This window comes from Colletotrichum scovillei (assembly GCF_011075155.1).
Source record: "Colletotrichum scovillei strain TJNH1 chromosome Unknown Contig00011, whole genome shotgun sequence".
In the NCBI taxonomy this organism is placed as follows: Eukaryota; Fungi; Ascomycota; class Sordariomycetes; order Glomerellales; family Glomerellaceae; genus Colletotrichum; species Colletotrichum scovillei.
In genome coordinates this window covers 438,227-458,687 of record NW_023336269.1, presented here as the reverse complement: position 1 = coordinate 458,687, position 20,461 = coordinate 438,227, and the positions used below count along the sequence as shown (strand labels likewise).

The window sequence follows — 20,461 nt, the reverse complement described above, 5'->3', positions numbered from 1 at the left end:
TCTGGCAAATCATCTACCAGTTTTGTCATTTAATAAACCTTCAATTGACAGCAAATAGCTGTTCATCACTCAATTTGACACCGCCATCCCAAAACAGACGCCTCCTCACTTGTGATTTGACCCTGTCGACAGCCGTACCGAGACGGAATGTCATCATTCACCCCCGCGCTGTGACCTAATAAGTAGCCAACTTATGATTCATGCAACATCACGTCAGAATCTGGGATACTTTACAGGGTCTTTCTAGGGAGCCGAAGGCTGTATCAACTCCCCAATCATTTATGGTCGCCAAGACGGCTTGCGGGGAGGAGATGCCGTCAGTCTCTGGGCAGCATCTGCCTGAGCAGTGAGCCACCAGAATATCACTGCTCAGCAAAGCTAAACCAATTTCCATTAGCACAAGACCAGACCGATAGCGGACTAGGGGTACTCCAAGACCTTTGGCAACTTGCTACTTCATGACTGGAGTATCGTCTGATCGTCGGCACACCGGGGGGGTGTTAAGGCCCACGGAACCAGCTCAAAGTGCAAGTTGGTATCTGCCGTGTTCTTTGGCCTCTTGGCAAGGGAAGGAACTTGATTTGAACAAGTAGGATGAGAATGACGGGTTCCTTTTCTGCATTATTGATGGGTCACCTGATGAAGGTCTGTTTGAAATAGTCACGAACGTTCATCTTATCGAATGGAGAAGTGGCTAACATTCGCTACTCTTCGAGAAAGTAATAAGAGACTCGGAGTAAAAAATGTAACGAATCAGGCATGGCCCGTGAAGAAAATCACCATCGGGTCTTCCATTTGAGTCGGGTTCTGAATGCCTATAAACCATCATTATTCATCCAACAGCCCTCGTGGCGACCATACAAACACAATCACTCTCTTTCCTGGAGCTTTCTGAAGTTTAAATGTTACCGTTGACTATCATAGAACCAAATGAGTGAGAAAACTATTTCATGCTTTTGTAGAGTCGGATGATTTGTCCACTACGTGAGACATCTGCGGAGATGATGACAATATCATATCAACCCCGCGAGTTAAAGCCTCGTTGGACAATGTTCTTCCTGAGTCATGGCAAAGGCATCGCCGCAAGGGTCTCAACCACCTAGACCATTTCGAGAAGCAGCGACAACGTACCGCAGACATTCATCGAGACCAGGGCACGTTGCAAACATCCAAGAGAGGCAATTGATGATTGCAAGCTGATGCAGCCGCTCTCCAAAAACAGGTTGGAGATAATTCTGGTAAACTTGCCAGATGCAACTCGAAACTCTACCCGACTTAGACAAGCGAGTCGAACAAGGTCCCCCAGCCCATCAGTGGGACTAATGACAGCTTTCAGGAGCCAGTCGCAATGCAAACCACCCGCATGATCCAATAACGGAGCAGCCGTTAAGTGCAACGTCCGGGGCTTCCAGGCCCCCCGGGAGACCGGATCTGCGAGGCCGTGGCCGAATATCGGACGAGAATTTGCAACTGCCGATGTCTACGGAGGGAAAGCAGGCGGAACCACCGTTCGCAAGAGACATCGCGAATTTTTTGTCAAATCGCGTACATGTTCGAGAGCTGCTTATCAGGTCCGTCTCAACATTTTGTAGGCTTCCACGGGTTCCGGGAACTCGAGGCCGGCCTGTAGTTCGCTCCCGCGTCAAGGGGGTTTATTCTCTTTTGGACGAATTTCCGCACAAGTCGCGCAAATTTGTAATGCTCGCATAGAGTTCTCTCAAATGAAGTGAAGGTTATAGATTGAGACTAGTGGGTCGGCACTTCTTGGATAATTATCGGGCTCGTACAGGCCATTGTCGGTCCCGTGGATCAAGAGACAGGAAGGGGGATGGCACTCCGCCGATCGCACTCATGGATACCAGGGGGATGTTGCAGGCTGTAATAATTGTACTGGCCTAAAATCGTACTTCGGTCTGGCTGAAGAAGTCCCGCTGATGTAGGACTAAGTGTTCGATAAAATCTCACGGTCTTGGTGTTAAAGCACGACACATGTCTTGCTCAGAAGTTCCAGGTATGCCTCATGGTATCTCATCACACGTATGTGATCCTAGGATCACTGAAGAAGTACAAAGGACTCGTGTAACGATTGCACGCAATGCTCAGCGAGATTGAATGCGAAACCGAGTTTCTGATCAAACTGGTATTCACCCCCCCAAGATACTGCCTCCACTACTCTAGTTCGCAACATTGTCGCTTCGACTCATCCATATTTACTTGACTATAGCGTTTAACGTAAGGAATCCTTGCTTGAGGAGTCTCGATGTAGTCAATGTACCCGCTGTCTACCTCAATTTATGTATGTTGGACATCGGTAGGGCATTTTTTTAGCTGCTTTGCTTGCTCCTGGTTAGTCTTCTCCTGGATTCCAATGCAATGCCAAGAATATCTCGAGATAGAGTAAACTTGGTAACAATGACCCATCTGGAAGTAGAATGTCCTCGCTTGATCTTCAGGAAATTGGGTTAGTGTGAAGACAGCGCCTTTGCACCGGATGCAGATTCTGGTATTTCAATGAATGTCAATTAAATGACCCACTTGATTGACAGAGATGGATTGAAGTCAAGAAATTGGTTGACAAGATTCAACGGCTTGTGCTTCTTGTATATGAGCGTGATGACGCAGGAAAAGCCTGTTGATCCAATTACGTCCAGTAGTAGACAAGTGCTAACATCACCAATGAGTCCAAAGAAAGATGGTCAGTATTACGATATGTCGTTTACGAGCTCGAGTGTGTCACTTTGATGCTACGGTGATACTGCCCTCGGACTCAAACCCATCCACTCGAGGGAGATGGATTCGAGCCCTATGTGAACACACTGACATTGACAGGGGACTTAGCCTACATAGTCTGTCAAGCCGTGGTACTGGGGAATCCAAGCGTCATTTCACGGGGGAGATCCCGGACCGGGGGAACCGGGCCAGCCCATTCATGGGCCACACCACTTAGTGATATTGCAACGAGACCAAAGGAATACTTGCCGTGTGGTCGCACCCACGCTTTGCTGCCGACAATTTTGCCCAGGCGTCACCGGGGCCGAACATCTCGGCGGCCAAAAGCAGGGTGCCGAGAGTTGTGGGAGTTGGGTAGATCCAGTACGTACTGCTGAAACAGCACCCCCAAAAGACTATACCGGCGCGATACTATTGACAAGGGCTCTACAATAGAGTTTATCACCACCAGATATATATCACGGCTGACAATTCCGTCGCTTTCGTCCGGTAGGCAGATTTCTTTAACTCGGAGCTATCGGCCTCTTTTCGACATTCATCCGTTGCGGCCATACTTGTGCGAATCATTCATCACCGTCAGTTTCGAGATTGTCCACTGGATGGCAACTTTTTCTACAACATACGACAAAATATCAAGCACCATGGAGCAGCCATATTTGCAGTACGGCCCAAGCCATAACAGCCACAATGAACTGAGCCCCTTCCCCGAAGCTGAGCCGCGAAGCATGGACTGCTCATACACTATGGGGCCTTCTTCTACCTACACCGGAGAATGGTTTCAGCCCACGTTGCATCCAGATTCCGTCGCCCCCATCTATCAGCCTTTGCCATATCTAGGCACGACCTCCGGCGCCATGTCACACTACGATCCCAACCATCTGGTCGAGGCCAGCAACACGCATATTCTCGCGCACTCAACACCACCAATGATGCAGGCAGCGGTGCCGTCGCCCAGCTGGGAGCTTCTGAGCTCCAGCGAGGGCTCTCAGAGCCCGGCAGAAGAACGCGAGGAGGAGGTCTGGGAGCCGGAAGACCTTCGCCGGATGGGTTATCTCGACGCCAGCGGCAACTGGCGCTGCAAGTTTGAGGGGTGTCGATCCTCACGCGTATTCATGCGTGCGTGCGACCTGAGGAAACACTTTCGTGGACACGATAAATACTTTTTCTGCACGGAGAAGCCTTGTGCAAATGCCGGTGTGGGATTTGCGACTCGGAAGGACTATCAGCGACATATGGGCTCCCACAGGCCGACGATCAAGTGTCCCCATCAAGATTGTGGGAGGATCTTTAGTCGAAAAGACAATATGGTACGTTGCGCCCGCATTTACTTCATGTTGCACATTCAATTTACGAAAGTAAACTTTGTTTAAGAACTTGGGCTAACACGACTTGCAGCGAGAACACTTCAAAAAGATTCACTTGCGGCTGCGAAACAATTTGTTTCCTCGGCCTTGCCGCCGGCCTCGTCGTGGCGAGCGATTAAAGTCCCCTATCCTTAAAGTCGAGACTGAGTAGCTTTGGACTTCATTCAGGTGGCGTCGAGAATTATCATTGTATGAGACACTTGGAACTTAATTACCAGCAGGCCGCATGGTGTTTGGAGAATAAGGGTATAGCTAGTTGCTCAGTCGGTTTCGTGGTCTATCTTGGGGGCTGAGCACAGAGTTGCGGAAACAAATCATATGAATAGAAAGATCTAAAATAAAAGCGTTTGATTGACGGATTCATGCGACCACTGAGATACTAGCGTATAGCCCGCGTTGACAGTCCTTGCGCCAGGGCGTCAGCCCTCGCCCCCTATCCGTCCCCTTCTGTTTTGGTACTACCCAGGCTAAAGGAGGCCATCGTCTCATGCCATAGACTCAACTCGCAATTATGTCTCTTCAATCACCTCTCGTTGGTTTTATGCCCGACAATTGCAAAATACCAGAATCGTCAACGATGCGAGGCATAAGTTGCATGCTCTAGGACTCGGACCCTTTGGGCCTGGAAGGCCTGGTCTGATGATTGGTGGCAACTTGTTTACCATGAAATGCTAGAATCGGAAATGTGGAAACATTAGGTAAGAGCTGATTAACTTTCCAAAGGTCTCAATTCCGTCCGAAGTCAAGCTCTGGTTCGTATCAAATGCCCACCCTTCTTTTGGTTCCGCTCGAAATCTCCGACTTGTTTGACATTGTCGGCGATAATTAAGCGAGCATTGTTAGCAAAGTGGCTGAGGAGGCAAAGGGTAATAATCCGCCGGGTAACGTCTAATCCGAATAGAGCAATTTGTTTTCTTCCACAAGAGCTTCTGGACCCTTTCTCCGGCTTAAGTTTCCGGCGGCTCAATTCGGCGACGTGCCGATGAAGCTTTGTCGTATGCTAGAACTGTATTCGGGGTTCTTCTTTGTAGGCAATTGTATCCGCCGCTTCGACCTCGACGTGAGGATGATCTTACAATGCGGAAGGTAATTGTGAACAGTTCATATAATTCTTTATGGAAAGTTGTCTTCCCCTGAAAGTAAAGCACGTACACTGCCCAGAAAAGACTCCAACTCTCAGCCCAAAATACCTCCACATTACACACATGGACCCAAGAAGATGACATTTCCATCCTACAAACCTCGTCGATCAATCTTCTGAAACTATCGCCAAGTAACGGCTATGAGCATTCCATTGCCGAATCTCCTGTGGGGAGGGCAACGACATACTCCAAGCCAAGCTTCACAGCCTTGCCAGCATTGAGCTTCACCTGCCACTCCACTTGGCCTTGACGCCCCTTCAACGTTGCCGTCGCCTGACCCCAGTCGACATCCTGCTTACTCTCGCGAGCGGGCTGCCCGGTCGACACCCCTGAGCCATCAACAACGAGCCCCTTGGGCGCCAAGATATCGACCTTGAGACGCTCGTCTTCCGACACGGGAACCTGGTCAAGCACAAGGAGTGAGACGGGTTTACCCGCCGAAGCACGGGAATTGAAAACCGTGATGCTGCGACTGTACACAGAGCTGTTCTCCTTGGAAAAGAGCCCTGTCGTCGTTCGTCGGACGTCAACCTTGGGGTAGTTGACCTTGATCGCCGGGTCGATGCCGAGACCCAGGGAAAAGACGTCGCCGGCGCTACAGCGCGGCAAGTGGGTGCGACCCATGAAGGTGCCGTCGAGAGTGAGACCTGCTTCGGCCCGGAGCAAAGTGAGGCGGCTGCTATTTCGGATTCGTGCTTTGAGGTACGCAACGGGTTTGTACTTCGCAATGATGGTATGGCTGAAGGCGATGTTGGAGAAGTTGATCCGGGCGACACGTTGCTTGGATGCCGTAGGACGAGGTGGCAGCGTCTTTGTGCCTGGGAGGTCGTAGGTTGTGGTGAATCCCGTCTCTTCGACAGTAGACTCTTGGAAATCGAGGTTTTCGTCTTCCTCGGACGCTTCAGATCCCATGGGCTCTTGAATTGGCTCCTGTCGTCTTGATCCACCTAGCAGCATTCGCTCTACATGGGCTGGTCGCTGTATTTGGGGCATTTGCTGCATCTGCTGCATCTGTTGCACCTGCATTTGTTGCGCCTGCATCTGCTGCATCTGTTGTGCCTGCACTTGCGCTTGTATTTGAGCCTGATGCTGTGCCTGGCCTTGCCCTTGTGCTGGGTACATCATTCGTCGGTGCTTCGAATCTTGGTTAAGTACCATCAGACTCTGCTGATAATCGGCCAGATTCGCGGCGCTGTTGCCGGCGTTGTTGTGGTCTACACCGAATAAATCGCTGCGAGGTTTCTGGGGCTGTGCCTTGGTCTGTTGGGCACGCCACCATTCACTTCGTTGCTGACGTTCCTCCCTACTGGAAAGGATGTCCGTCCCGTTCGTGTTGCCCTCTTTTGGCGCCAACTTGATATTCCAAGGCTTCAGAATAGGTATGGCGTTCTCGAGTCCGGCAAATGTGGCTTGAGAAGTCGAAAGGACAACTTTGCAGTTGCTCCACGTCTCGGAAGTCTTGTTGGTGATGCGGGCGTCGTAGCACAATATGCCGGTGTTGTTTGTGGTGAACAACTGCAAGTCGTAGCTCGGAGCCCAGAATGCGGAAGATGTCACATATGACAGTGACAAGTCGCACTTGATGTCTTTTCCTTCGTCGGACCTATCAGGAGCTGGTGTCCAGGCCTGGGCCGTCTCACTCGATACCGATGTACGACGGGAGGATGATGGGGTGAAAGCCATAACCTCGAGAGACACCCGGACAGAGTAACACAGCTTAGGCCAGAAGCGCTCCCGCTCCGCCCGAATTCGAGCCTTCTCCTTCTGTAACTTCGCTTTCTCCCTGGCATCCTTTTGCGCCTGCCTGTCCCGCTCCTTGCGGGCTTTCTTCGCTGCACGAGTCACGTCTGCCGCCTCTCTCTTTTGTCTCTTCACGAGCCGAGTTTCTTGCTTGAGAGCGATGCTGAGGCGCTTCATGTTGTCCTGTCCGCGGGTGACTCCGGCTACGTGGTCTTGGAAGATTCGTTCTCGCTCGGCTCGGTACGTTTCGATGCTGTCAGCGATGTTGACGCCTTCTTTGCTCTCGAGCGAAGCTCCGTGAGCATCGAGGATCTTGAGACGATTGGCTGCGCTTTCGACGACTTCTTTGGCGCTGCGCTCCTCGTCTCTCAGCTGTCTGATCCGGGCTCGCACTTTGTCGAGGGCCGAAGGTTCCTTCTCCTCGGATTCTTCTTCATCTTCTCCGTCTTCTTCGGGAGGGACATCGGCATCCGACATTTCGTCATCGGAGTCAGGATAGACATCTTGGAAGCTCTCGCGGTTGGGAACAAGCTCAATGGCGATGTCGGTAATGATGGCTGAGCCGGCCCCGTCTACCTTGATTGTAGACTCATCAATTGTGGGTGTAAGACCGAATATGGTGATCTCGTTAGCGCCGGGCTAGTTTCCAGTCAGTTGTGGGACGAGACATCGCAGGGGACACAGGTATCCTCACCTTCAGTTGTAGGTTGCGCAAGTCTCTTACGAGCTGGGCACTGTTGGGATAGAGTGTGACGGATCGAGTGGCCAAGTCTCGCACATGGTACTCCTTGTTGTGGGCAATGTCTGACATTTTCGATGAGTTTCGTGGTCTCGCTGATATGAGTGTATTGGGAACTTGGCTGTAGTGGGGAAATTACGAGACGAGACCTGAACGAGTGTAATAATTGGTGAGATTCGACGAGAAGAGGGGAAAAGACAAGAAGAGAGTAAATGAGAGGCGATTGAGTTGACTTGATGCCAGTTAGTAGGACAGAATTTCGGAGGGCATTCGTGTGATACTTATAGTTGTGGTGGGAGGCGGAAACGAGGCAATGCAAACCAGCGGCCAAGAATAGGGTGGCCGCATCCTGTTGCCTGATGAGCAAGACAACTGCTGCGGAATTCCATCGTCTCCCCCGCTCAAACTTTCATCCGATAACTAGGAGCCAATAAGTGCCGGAAATTGATTTACGACATTTACACGACCATTTCGACCTGGATGAAGTCTGCAAGACTCAAAACCTTTGTTGTTTGTGATCGTAGTGGTCCCTCTCAGTTGACGAAATGCCCTCAGGGAAGAAATGAGCCGCTAGACATGTTGAAGGTGCATTAAATACAGTAGAAAAAGGCTTGCACATCAGAATTAAGATGGTGACTGACCGGTCTATTCTAGTGATAGGATGGTCAGACTTTATTTTTCATGGAAAACATTCTTTACCAAGTTCATGGGCGCTCTTTTGGCATACGCTTCGGGTGTAGCATCTCTGGGTCAACATGAAGTACATTTTAAGCTCAACCAATTAGTGTCTCCGTTTACTTGTGCGTATCGGCATAAAGTCTTCGTCGCTTCGTCTCTAGAAATACGCCCAGGCTGAGTAAAATGACATGGATGTAAGAGATCATTTATCAAAGTGCCAGTGGTTTGAACACTTCAACTTCGATCCAGATATGAAGGTGACAGAGACAGATTAGCACACAGGTTGATGCGAATTGGCGGCTGTTGCTCTGCGACACTACCATGGCTTTCATGTGTGATGACAACTTAGCAGTACAAGCTTGCCCGAATATTTACCTCGAACCATAGGCCGGCGACATAGCGCGGAGTTCTTTCTCATTATTGGCCTACTAATGTAAGTCGTGACGACTAGATGAGTCTGAGTCTTCTCTTCTTCTTTTCCAAACTGGACAAACCATAACCAGCAAGACCGTACTCCGGGCCATCAACCAGATCCACCCAGGATATCATTATTTTTACTCCATTCCCACTCCAGATAAGTTACGCGACGACGCTTTAGAGAAGCATCGCCATCCCAGCCACAAGACTAACAGCCACCGCCATAGCAGCAGCGCATCCGGCCCCTACTCTACCAGCATCAGCCATGACGTTTCCGCTGGACGTCAAAAACGGCTTCTCTGCGACGACGCGGATAGTATCGACGAGCCGATCTTGATCAGGTGTATATGTCGATTCCACAAAGTTGCACTCCTTCATGATGAAGTCCAGGTCTATCTCCCGTCAGTCCGTGTTTCAAAACCAATCAAGCCCCTCTTTTAATGGTAAGGAGTAGTAGGAGAATATTGCACTCACTGTTTGCTCGGTTTCCAGTCTTCCGGATACAGCTCTGACACAACCCAGCCAGCAACTGCACGTCGAAGCTCTTGTTTGAACAAGTACACTGTTTCTCGGCTTCTTCACGGTCGTTAGGCGACTTGTTATCCGGCTGCTTCTCCGGGCCCGGCCCCATGATCGGTATCGCAGCCGGGTTGCTCATAGACGCTTGTGGAGGCTGAAGCTGCTGTGACGGTGTCGGCTGGAGCATCGGAGGTGTGGTTTGCTGAGATGATGAAGGAGCGGGTTGCTCTTGCGGTGGTGGCGGCGGACGCTGAGGCTGCTGTTGTGGCGGCGGTTGTTGGGCTGGAGGTTGCTGAGGCGTGGGCCTTGATGTTGATGATGGCGGAGGAGGTGGTGGCGGTTGTTGAGGTCTCGGGGCTGTGATCACCGGAGGCGGCTGGGCCGGAGGCGGGGCTTGAATCGGGGCCGGAGCTTGCACCGGAGGTGGGGCCTGGACGGGCGGGGGAGCCTGTACCGGGGGAGGCGGCGGTGGTGGCGCCGGAGTGGGTATCGTCGGCGCCGACACAGTCAGGAACACAGTCGATGTGATCAAGACAGGCACAGGCGGCGGTACCTGTGGCGGAGGATCTATTGATGGCGTCGCCTGTGGTGGAGGAGGAGGCGGCGCCGAAGGTGTAGGTGTGTTCTGGGCATCCGGCGTATTTGTGCTCAGCGGAATCTCCGGTGCGGGGGCAGAAAAGGGCAGCGTGGCAATGAAGCCGGGTGTAGCGTCCACGGCCGGCTGCTGCGCGTCTTGTGCAGGTTGTTGCGCATCTTGAGGAGGCTGTTGTGCGACGTTTGTAGCTTGAGGCTCGTCTAGGCCGGGTGTTGATGCCTCGACCGCGTCGTTTTGGTTTGGTCTGCGGTGGTGGTGGCGGCGAACGACTCCGTGTGCGCCTGCTGGTGATGGTCTTTTCGCGTGTCGTCTTTCTGGCGGCGGTCTGTATTGCGGTGCGTCGACTTTCCTCCTCTTTAGTCTCTTGAGCTCGTCGAAGGTGTTGTCAACGTCGCATTTGAAGGTGAGCTCGACGATGGGCCCGCATATTGTTGCGCATTCGACGGGGACGTCGTCGACCTGGACCTCTCTGGCGCCCGCTAGCACCGCGAGGCCCGAGAGGACCAGAACTGATGCCTCTGTTCCTCTCATCCTGTCTGGTCCTAAGTATTCTCGGCAAGGCACGAAATGAAAACTCTCAAGGTCGATGATTAGGTGTCGTAGGACGCATAGGAGAATCAACTCCTTTCGCTCGCTGGTCGCAAAATTATGGCAAAGTCACGATGCAAGCACACGCAAAATCAATAGAAAAAAGATCATCCTCACATCATCCAAAGGAGAAAGAGGTACTCCAAGCCTCAACACCTATATCAGACAGTCACATCTCTCCCTCCATGCCGTCCCTCACACACCAAATCCTCAGACTCAGGACGCAGCCGCTTCCCGCACACAGCACACATGGATGAAACAGCAGCTCAAGCTTCAGAAGGGAAAGGAAAAAAAGGTTGGACGGAAGGAAAACCAAACACCCCCAGTGCATACTACCCCGGACCTGACGAAATTGGCCACCCGGCGCGCGCCGGCAAGCCTATCAAGCTTCAAGACGGTGCAGAATACTCTAAAAGAAAGTTGTGGACCAGGAGGGGGGCAAGATGAGGCACAAGGGGTAGTGTGCGTGAGAAAAGGTGAGCTGGTTAGGAACGCAAGACGGCTTCATACCGAAACTGGCAAATTCTGGGTTCGAACGACTCGTCTTACATGTCTCGGAAACAAAACCATCGCATGGGGAGAGGTTGGAAAGAGGGGAACAAGGGGAGGCACAATCCCTACTCACATCCTCTCTCTCCCTCTCTCCACGGCTCCTCGATGCCCCATGTGCCCAAGTCCTGGGCTCCTGACTGAGACGCGAGACTCGTGCGCGCTGGGTGGGAAGAGTGCAACGTGAAACGCGAACAGACCGCGCCGACTCGCCAATCGCAATGCATCACGATGGCCGCGGACATGGTCCATCCCCCTGTGGTTTTCCATGGAATGGGGACTCTGGCGATCAGAAACAGTCCAGTATGGTGGAATCAGGAGAGTCAGTCGATGCACGTAGCAGATGGTAACTGAGGCTCTGCGTTGATGACGAGCTTATTGATGTTTATTTTACTAGTGCCCCGCCAGGTTTTGAAACAGTATTTATTTGCTTGAACTTGTGGCCGGAATGATATAGTTGATAGCCGTAAAAGTAGATGATGAGCAGTGAGAGGAAGCAGTCAGTGGGAAGGCGAGAAAGCAGTGAAGTTGGCATGCAATGCAGCTCATGGTGAGAATTCTGAGTCTAGAACCTGCAATCTCCCTTCTGCACGATCCTCAGACGAACTCACGAGCCGGATGTGAGGAGTTCCTTTGGGATGATGAGAAAGAAATATCTCAAGTTTTCGACGTGAAACGGCAACTCGAGGATGGGACGAAGAGAAGAGCACACGCATCAGATGCGCATTGAGGTAAGCGAAGTAAGCCTCCAGGACGCAGCTGCTGGTGCTCGCGGACTTTATTCCGTTCATGTCGGCACTGGTTCTGCCCTTGCCATTTGAGTCAGTTCCCAAATAGCTATCGCTAGCTTTGAGGATGGGTTCCTGATAGGTGGTGGTCGGTTTGACAAGACTCTTGCGAACTTGGCTCATTGTCTCTCACGACAGCTTCTCTAGACCATGACTTTCTTTACACCACTCATTTTATCTCATAAAGTATTAGGTAAGATATAGTCTATACTTCTTCTGCCGGTTCCTTAAGAAGACAAAATCTCAATTCCTCCCCCGTCTCCCAACACTCTCAACTCGAACCCCCAGCTTGGCCATCTCATCAGCATCAATCACCCCCCTCCCATCAAACACCCACCTCGGAACCTGCATATCGCCCGCCACCCTCTCCCAGTCAACCCTCTCCTTGGCCGTCTTCCCTTCTTCCGATCCCGAAACCCTGCATTCCGACTTCTCCTCCACCCGACAATCCGGGCAATCTCCCGCACAAGCAGGCTCAGCAACGTATCGCCCAAGCGGATCATCCAAAGTCGCCGCGCCCATCTCCCCCTCCCCCAGCGCAGGTCTCACATCCGGCTGCCGAAGCCCTCGACCCACCGCCTCCGCCGCCCGCAATGTCGTGCTTCCGCGGGGAGAGGAAGGATCAGAATGCGCAGAACCCGGCGTATCCCTGACACCGAGCTCGCCCGTGTTCCGAAACTCGTCAAACTCGGTGGTGATGAGAACCGCATTACTACCACGACAAGCGTCGTACGCGTTCCCGTACACAATCAAGGGTCCAGCGCCACCTCCGTCGTCCTTCGACATTGTCGTCTGTAGGCCACAGAGCTGCTGGATCTCCGCTTGAATCACGAGGGGATTACAGCACGGATCAAACACCGCAATCTCCCGTGGTCCCTCCTCCAACAGCGCCCGAATAATCTCCAGCGCAGGCGACTCCCTCGTATCTGACGTATCCTTTTTGAAAGCATACCCAAGGACCGTAATCTTCTTCCCGGCCAGGGTATTATTGAGACACTTGACCACGCGCCTCGTGAACCTCTCACGGGCGTACTCGTTCATCTTGACAACCTGCCGCCAATACTCTCCAACCTCGTCGAGATCAAGCGACTCGGCAAGGTACACCAAACTCAAGATATCCTTCTTGAAACAACTACCCCCGAATCCGATACCCGCTTTCAGGAATCTATCCCCGATACGCGGGTCCCGGCCGACGGAGGCAGCAACTTCACCCACATCCGCGCCCGTCCGCTCGCAGATTGCGCTGATGGAGTTTATACTGCTTATCCGCTGCGCGAGCATCGCGTTGGCGACTAGCTTCGCGAGCTCAGAGGACCAGACATTCGTCGTGAGGATGCGTGCGCGTGGGACCCAGGCGGCGTATACACTCGCCAGCGCCTCGGCTGCGCGATGACCAGAGGGCGTCGTGTCTGCGCCGATGAGGACGCGGTCTGGGTGCAGGAGGTCGTTTACTGCTGTGCCGGCGGCGAGGAACTCTGGGTTGGAGAGGATTTCAAAGTGGACGCCTGGTCGATGGGCGGCGAGCTGTTGGAGATGCTGTGTTAGCCACCCTGTTGACGTACTTCGTGAGCTCGCTCGTCGGTGATGTGGACTCACTGTTTCTCGCACAAGCTCTGCAGTCCGGCATGGTACGGTGGACTTTTCTACGATTATTGCCCCTGGTCTCGCGTGTCTGGCGACCTCGGCGGTGACGGCCTCAAAGGCCGCCATGTCTGTCGCGCTGCCGGCGCCGTGACCCCGCGTCTTTGTAGGGGTGTTTACTGCGATGAGAACCACGTCCGCTTCTGAGATGCATCTTGGGACGTCTGTCGAGAAGAAGAGATTCGGCTGCCTATGAGGGATCGAGATACTGCTGATGCTGTTTTCACCACATTGGCTTCCGCACTCAGATGTGACTGATGAGGATGGCGAGAAAGTCTGGTGGCGGTCCATTTTGACGGAATCACTAGAGACTGGCGTTGAATATTCCTTGGTGCCGTCCCTCGCGACTCTTACGATATCTCGTAGCCCAGGCTCATAGATGGGAGAATGCTTCGAGTTCCACCTCCTAATCCGGCGCTCATCTCTATCCACAATCGTAACGCGGATGTGAGGATTCTTGAACGCGATGACCGCCGCCGTGGGCCCTCCTGAATCAAAGGTTAACTTTCCTGATAACAGAGAATCATACATCCCGAGAACACAACTTACCCACGTAGCCAGCACCTACACAACAGATGTTGCGAACCGGACTGCTGCCAATATTGCCAGTTAAGCTGACCTCCTCGGCCTTCGTGTCCAGTTGAGGAAACACATCCTCGCCAGCTTCGTCGCCGTCAATGACCAGCCGGCTCGCCGCTCTGACAACAGGACTGAAAGTGCAACTGCCCTCAGGCGTCGTGGGAACTGTAGACGCTCTCTCATCCGCATCCTCGTCCCCAATGACAGTGTTGATATCGTAAACATCCGCCATTGTCGCAGCCGTAATCAAGTACTTCAGACAGATCCTGTCCCATCTATCGTTCTCTCTGGTGTTCAGAATCCGATCTGTATATAGCCCAAATCGCTTCAATCCGAAAAACGCAATACCCAAACCCGCCCTCGCTATCCACTAGCAAGCTGGTGATTTCGTCCGATGGTAAAAAAGGGCGTTCGTTTCACTATCTTCAATTAGGCAAGGTCCCCCAAACGGTGGCGGCCGTGCGGGAACGAACCGGTCTGGCTGTAGATCTGACGTGGCTTTTCAGGGCGCGCCGGTGCTCGATTTAGCAACCGCCCGTCTGATGATCGAGCTTTTTACTGTACTAAAGGCCAGTGATGGGCGATGAGCGATGAGCGATGGGCCCTTTATCAGCTTCAAGAGCTTGACGCGCGTCAATGTAGGGTGGTGGTGATCGAGGAGACGCGGCGCGGCGGTCAAAGTTGCCGGTTTCCGAGCAGATGTGTGCTGTAAGCTGGGGAGATGGAGGTTATAGCTAGACGTGGGATGGATCGTATGTAGATTGGAGGTGTAATAGGGCATAAAGAGCTTCAGGCAAAGAGTTCATGCGACGTCTGAACATGAGGAATGGCAGCGTCGATATGACCTTTGTAGGGTCGGGTCGACGAGAATGCTAGCTTGTACTTTGATCCCGATAGCGGCTGAGCGTATCGCAAGTTGCCAACGAATGCATAGCTACGAGTTGACAGCAGCACGGCTTATCGTCGAGTATCAAAGCAGGTGGCCATGAGATCTCCGTCGAGAACATCACGATGGCCCCTCCCCCACTACGATGACCCCTCCAACTGATAGCACTTCGAGCCGGCATGGGCGATGGGAATTCAGCGAATTGCATCCTTGTAAAGGGCCAATCGTGCAGGCGAAAGACCACGATTCGTCAGGCTTGGACGAGATAGCCGTGGAATCTACACCAGAATGTGTAAATCGTGGAAAAGAGGTCGTCGATAAACCTCACCCAACCGGAGGGACCACGAGCATCTGTACACAGCCCGCGATTCGCCTTTTCGGCGACCTTTTCCCAAGTGTATGAATCAGAAACTTGTCATGTGGCCAATCTTTGACAAACAACTAGACAATGTGACCTTTCAATCGTGTTGGTAACTTAAGAAAGGTGTCGCCGTCTCGCTGATTGGTTCTCATCCACCGAAGCGGAAATGTGCCGCGTTCCGGGCTTCTCATTGGCCGTTGACCTGATGTCTCGCGATTTGTGAATTTTGTATCACTTCAGCTTGTACGAAAACAGGTGTCCCAAAAAAAAAGATGAGCAGGTGGAAAGCTTGGCTTGGGGACTCTCTGGAACCACTTGAGCTTGAATGCGGGATTAGTTTTGCTTGATCCCATCGTTGATCGTCAGCAGGGACTTGATAGCAATGCTCGCCCCTCAGCTATGCGGCTTCAGATGTGCATATCAGACTTGCGACATCGACCAGACCTTCACGGACATGAAGAGAGCATAAACATAATCTTCAAATATCTGACAGGTTCAGGGAAATGGTGGCCGCTTCATAGTTCCCGTGATGTGGTCTCACCAGTCTCAGCCACAGGCACCAACCATCAAAGAAGAATAATTCGGGAACAATTCCACACGCAACCGGAATCGGCTTCTGGACCCTGCAGCGATGCACCCGACAATCTTTAATGAGTTGCCCCGCCCCCACTACGTTTGCGGTCGGCCAGAGAAGCTTGCCATGTGGTCCAGCGCGACACATCGACAGGCTCTTTCATTCGAGTCTCGTCTGCCCCTCCCCCGCCACACATCATCACAGGTACCTGCGTGATAGCAGGCCTAGCACGGTGAGACATCTAGGTCGCTTGACCTGTACGCATCATCTGCAGTCCGAACATCGCAGCCATGGGCGAAGGAGATATCAGAAGGCCAAGCGCCGTCTATGGCGCATTTCCCTCATGCTCGGCGAACGCCATCGTCTCCCTTCCTCTGCACGCAAGACCTGGGATCCATCGACACACCAACGATTAGTGACAGGCCATACTGACCGTCGCTGCGAGACTTTCGAGCGATTCTTCGGTAAAATGCAGGCCCTCTGATGGGAGTGTGAATCCAGCTGACATTGCAACTGGCCTAGGTATCGTAGCCACCGGCAATGGCAGAACCACTTCTACCCAAGAGCTACGGCACCATGCCACGGTACCCAGCTCACGACAACTCCGTATTCCCATCTTCATTACGAGGCAAGCGCATTCTGCTCTGCACAGAATCCTTTGGCCCCGTCAACGGCGTCAGCCGGACGACATTGATGCTTGTCGAACACCTGCGATCCCACGGCGCACTCGTCGCCGTCGTGGCGCCACACAACCACACCCAGCACAACACCTTCTCTCCCGCAACAGAAGATGACGGTCAGGTCGAAGTGCGCCTTCAGGGATACCCGCTGCCCTTCAACCCTGAGCTCTCTGTCGTCTACCCCGTGCGAGTATCGGCCCTCTTCGCGAGAACCTTTGGGTCGGACAGCCCGCCCGACCTGATCTACCTCGCCTCGCCGGCGTCACTGGGCTTCCAGGTCATGTTGCAGCTCCAACAACAGCCAAAAGAGAGACGGGTGCCGGTGATCTGCAACTTTCAGACCGACCTGGCCGGGTACTGCGCCATCCTCTTCCCTCATCCGTTTAGCACCATGGCCGTCTTCGCCTTCGCCATGGTCCAGAGCTATCTGTTCCAGCACGAATCGATCAAGACCATCTTCTACCCCTCACGCTTCGTGCGCAAGTATCTCGAGGCCCAGGGGGTCCAGAGCTCCAAGCTTGAGGTGCTCCGACGAGGCGTCAAAACAGAGGTGTTCCGACCAGAAATGCGCAGCGAGGCGTTGAGGAAGCAGATTGCGCCGAATGGAGAGATCATTCTGATATGTGTATCCAGGGTGGCGGGTGAGAAGGGGTTTGATTTCCTCGCCAAGGCAGTAAAGGAACTCGATGCAAGGGGCCTCCGTTTCAAGCTCTATGTCGTGGGCGGGAACCGTAACACAGAAGTCGAAAGAGAGGTTCACGAGATGTTTGACCCTCTAAGGGACCAAGGCAAAGTCATATTCGCCGGGTTCAAGATCGGAGACGACCTGGCGGCGGCGTACGCATCGGGCGACATTTTCCTCCACTGCTCTGTCACCGAAACCTTTGGCTTGGTCGTCCTGGAGTCCATGGCAAGCGGCGTTCCGGTAGTCGCTCGCGATGAGGGCGGGCCAAGCGATATCATCGACAATGACCGCTCGGGATACCTTGTACCACCCGACGACCTGGATACATTTGTCGACAAGGTCATGTACCTCTCAAAAGACAGAGACTGTCGGGAGGCTATGGCCGCGCAGGCTCGAGCGATGGCGTGCGAGGCTACTTGGGAGAAGATTAACAATCAAGTCGCCTGGAGGATGGTTGACACCATTGAAGAGCGAGAGCGAGAAAAGGCCCAGATTACCCATCAGCGTTCGTCCATCGCCATGCAAGCCAGCCAGCTTGTACCAGTATACAGCTGGCTGCTCATGAACAACGCTATGCGTGACGTTGTAGTGGGCAGAATAGTAGATGCCAAGCTTGTGGGCGGCTTCGGCGTCGTCATGACTTTCTGGTTCTTTACAGGCATGTATCTGGCGTTTACTGAGGTGGCTCTATGGGCCAAGGGCAAGTTGCCACGATACTGGGGCCAGCGAGTGACGGAATAATGGCACGGAATGGTTGGTTTGATTTTCATTCAAGGGCGCCGATGCGATACTCCCAGGAGCGAGACAGGTTCATTGGTGTTTTGTGGCTTAGTATTGGCGTTTGGCGATGTCTTGGTAATTTGGTAGTATCTGCGACGGGGGCACTAGTAGCAAATATCTCCTTAGTCTTCCATGGCGATGTTTGAACTGTAAGCCTTATCGTGTCAATCCAGTAATGAACCGTTGATTTTGAGATGAACCGATAATGCTTGCCGTGGTAGCCGAGTATTCCACCACGGCCGCGTCATTGAAGGCCCGTGAGCCACCGGGTTGACGAGTCTATCGCCGGTGGTCCGTAGAATACTCCTACCGATACCGAAGAGATAGCCCTTGTTCCCAATGCCGCTCTCTCCTTATTACAACGACTGTGAGCTATCGTCAAGGGGGCCGGAAGGTGGGCGGGCGCGATCAACCGTGCCTGGTCCGGCTGGGTCCCGAAACTGGTCGCACCAGGAGCGACCAGGAGATGGAGGAGGCGTTTCGGGCTTCGGCCACGGTGTGGTTCTCGCGGTCGCGATGGAACATCGTCGCTTTTCCTCGGCGGCCAGGAACCGAAGCTCGATGTGACCAGCCTCTACTTCGTGCTGTGGTAGCCTGTAGGTATTCGTAGGTAATGATGCGGGATTGCGTAGTGTGTGGTCTGGGCTTATTGTACGGATAGAGATGTTGACAGATCGCGGGGATGTTTCTGATAGAGGCGGCGATCAATCTTATTCAACGGTTGACATGTATTGCTCTCCCACAAGCTCACCGCACCAGATCTCCGTATCCTAAGATTGAGGATGAGCCAGCTTCTCCCGGTAGATGGGCCATTGGGCAGGGCATCGAGCGAATAGGATAAGTCTCAGGGGCGATCATTTTGATGAGCAATAGTAGGCCAGGGTTCAGACGAGAGGGAAGCCAAGCTTTTTGGTGACAGGAGGTTAAAAATCGCAGGGGGGCAGCGACCAGAGGATGAAACGTCGTTGTGAGGAGACTCCAGAGGATGAGGGTCGATGTAATACTCTGTCGGAAGACCAAACTTGCGAGGTGTGGCTGGTGACATCCACCTCTCCTATCGTGGCTTGTGGCTAAGGAGTAATGTGGCTTGCGCATCATTTTTGGCTGTGGCGCAGTAGGTACTTCGAGCCCAAAAGACCTTCGGAGCAGCCCAATTCGAAAATGTCAGATATCCTCCCCAATTCATTTCAATTCAATTTCAATGAACTGGCGCTGAAAAGAAGCTGCACATGGGCTCCCAGCGTATGCCGCTTAGCCGTGCTGCCCATTCTCCATTCCCATTCAGGGCGGTGTCCATCGAATTGGGCGAGGTGCGCAGCGGTGTCTGCATGGATGCCATGGAAATGCTCAGCGCTCGACCTGGTCGTGCTGGGCCCACGCGTTTCACCTGAGACAAGGGCCGCTGCCTGCAGTCTGCACTCTGCAGACGCCGCGCGCGGTAATGCAGGCCTGCTCACTCGGTGTGAGGACGAATTTTGACTGTTGATGGGTGCTGACTCTGCTGAGAGAGTTGGACGCTGTGGTGATTCTCTAATGTCAGAGCTAGGCTTGGCCTTCTTTGGCTCTTGGTGTCCGATGAGAGCGTGATGATGCGGCCATTCTTGGAACGAATGGCTTGATGGCCGCGATATCGAGTCTCTTGATGGTATCAATGTCCGTCCGTCTTCTGCTAATTGTCGCGCCTCATCCTTGCGATGCGTACCACAGTCATCGCATCCGAGCGAAAAGGCGCAAAGACCATTCAATCACGACACGTCCCATCCTTTGCTTCTCTAGACTCTAGCACCTCATTGTTGGCGTTGGAATAGACGGATACGTGCTGTGGTACCCGTCTCCAGTGTGTTCGTACATCGGATTGTGCATCGTGCGGCTTCAAAGTCTAAAACCGGTGGTTGCTGTCGCCGATGGGATCCAAGCCCCTAATGAGTGCCCTGTGTCTGCTGACTGTGCCTCTCCAATCTTCACTAGCAATTCGAGTGGTGGATTGGTCCAGTGGCTGATGGATGATGGAGCATCGTACCTTGTGCCCCTGACCAAACAATCTTCACGTAAGATCCCTGGCGCCTCCCGCCCTGGGCAAAATTGCACCAATCAGAGGCGGGTTGTGGCCCAGAACTGCTTCAGCCCCCGACCAGTCCTCGAACGACGCTTGTTCCATCTCCAGTCGATCCGACAATGCCATGGGCTGGGTGCTGGCGCGAGGTAGGGATATGCTCAGCAGATCCAGGCACAAGTGGCACATCTGAGCTTCCCCTTTGAGGCCCTTTGAGGGAATGGTCGAACCTTGCAGACAAAAAGTTGGAAGAATAAGACGGTCTGAGGGATGTAGCATACGGAGTACCGTTTTGGCGAGGGCGTTTGCGGTTTGAGCCAGGGCCACTTACTCCGTCAGGGTGACAACTGGCTGGTCCACAGTTGATCTTGCC

The 20,461-nt window shown here is 53.0% G+C and overlaps 5 protein-coding genes across 5 annotated transcripts; 2 read left to right on the top strand and 3 right to left on the bottom strand.

Moving 5' to 3' along the window:
• Positions 1-3,371: 3,371 nt before the first annotated feature.
• Positions 3,372-4,229, top strand: HER10_EVM0010861 (C2H2 type zinc finger protein; the record flags this gene model as incomplete). The annotated part of the gene is made up of 2 exons (XM_035480308.1): positions 3,372-4,041; positions 4,126-4,229. 2 exons carry the CDS (start codon positions 3,372-3,374, stop codon positions 4,227-4,229), a joined length of 774 nt encoding a protein of 257 aa, XP_035327256.1.
• Positions 4,230-5,226: 997 nt separating this feature from the next.
• HER10_EVM0013047 (uncharacterized protein) lies at positions 5,227-7,951 on the bottom strand. Its single transcript, XM_035482419.1, has 2 exons — positions 7,671-7,951; positions 5,227-7,615 (listed from the first exon to the last, which is right to left on the bottom strand). The coding sequence occupies exons 1-2, from the start codon at positions 7,785-7,787 to the stop codon at positions 5,375-5,377; spliced, it is 2,358 nt and encodes a 785-aa protein (XP_035327444.1). The 5' UTR covers positions 7,788-7,951; the 3' UTR covers positions 5,227-5,374.
• Positions 7,952-8,987: 1,036 nt separating this feature from the next.
• HER10_EVM0012642 (uncharacterized protein) lies at positions 8,988-9,468 on the bottom strand (the record flags this gene model as incomplete). Its single annotated transcript, XM_035482034.1, has 2 exons — positions 8,988-9,202; positions 9,285-9,468. 2 exons carry the CDS (start codon positions 9,466-9,468, stop codon positions 8,988-8,990), a joined length of 399 nt encoding a protein of 132 aa, XP_035327414.1.
• A 2,624-nt stretch (positions 9,469-12,092) lies between these two features.
• On the bottom strand, positions 12,093-14,301 carry HER10_EVM0011335 (nucleotide sugar dehydrogenase; the record flags this gene model as incomplete). Its single annotated transcript, XM_035483144.1, has 2 exons — positions 12,093-13,978; positions 14,040-14,301. 2 exons carry the CDS (start codon positions 14,299-14,301, stop codon positions 12,093-12,095), a joined length of 2,148 nt encoding a protein of 715 aa, XP_035327301.1.
• Positions 14,302-15,981: 1,680 nt separating this feature from the next.
• On the top strand, positions 15,982-19,161 carry HER10_EVM0006107 (glycosyl transferase group 1). Its single transcript, XM_035475702.1, has one exon. It carries the CDS (start codon positions 16,431-16,433, stop codon positions 17,994-17,996), a length of 1,566 nt encoding a protein of 521 aa, XP_035326889.1. The 5' UTR covers positions 15,982-16,430; the 3' UTR covers positions 17,997-19,161.
• Positions 19,162-20,461: the final 1,300 nt, after the last annotated feature.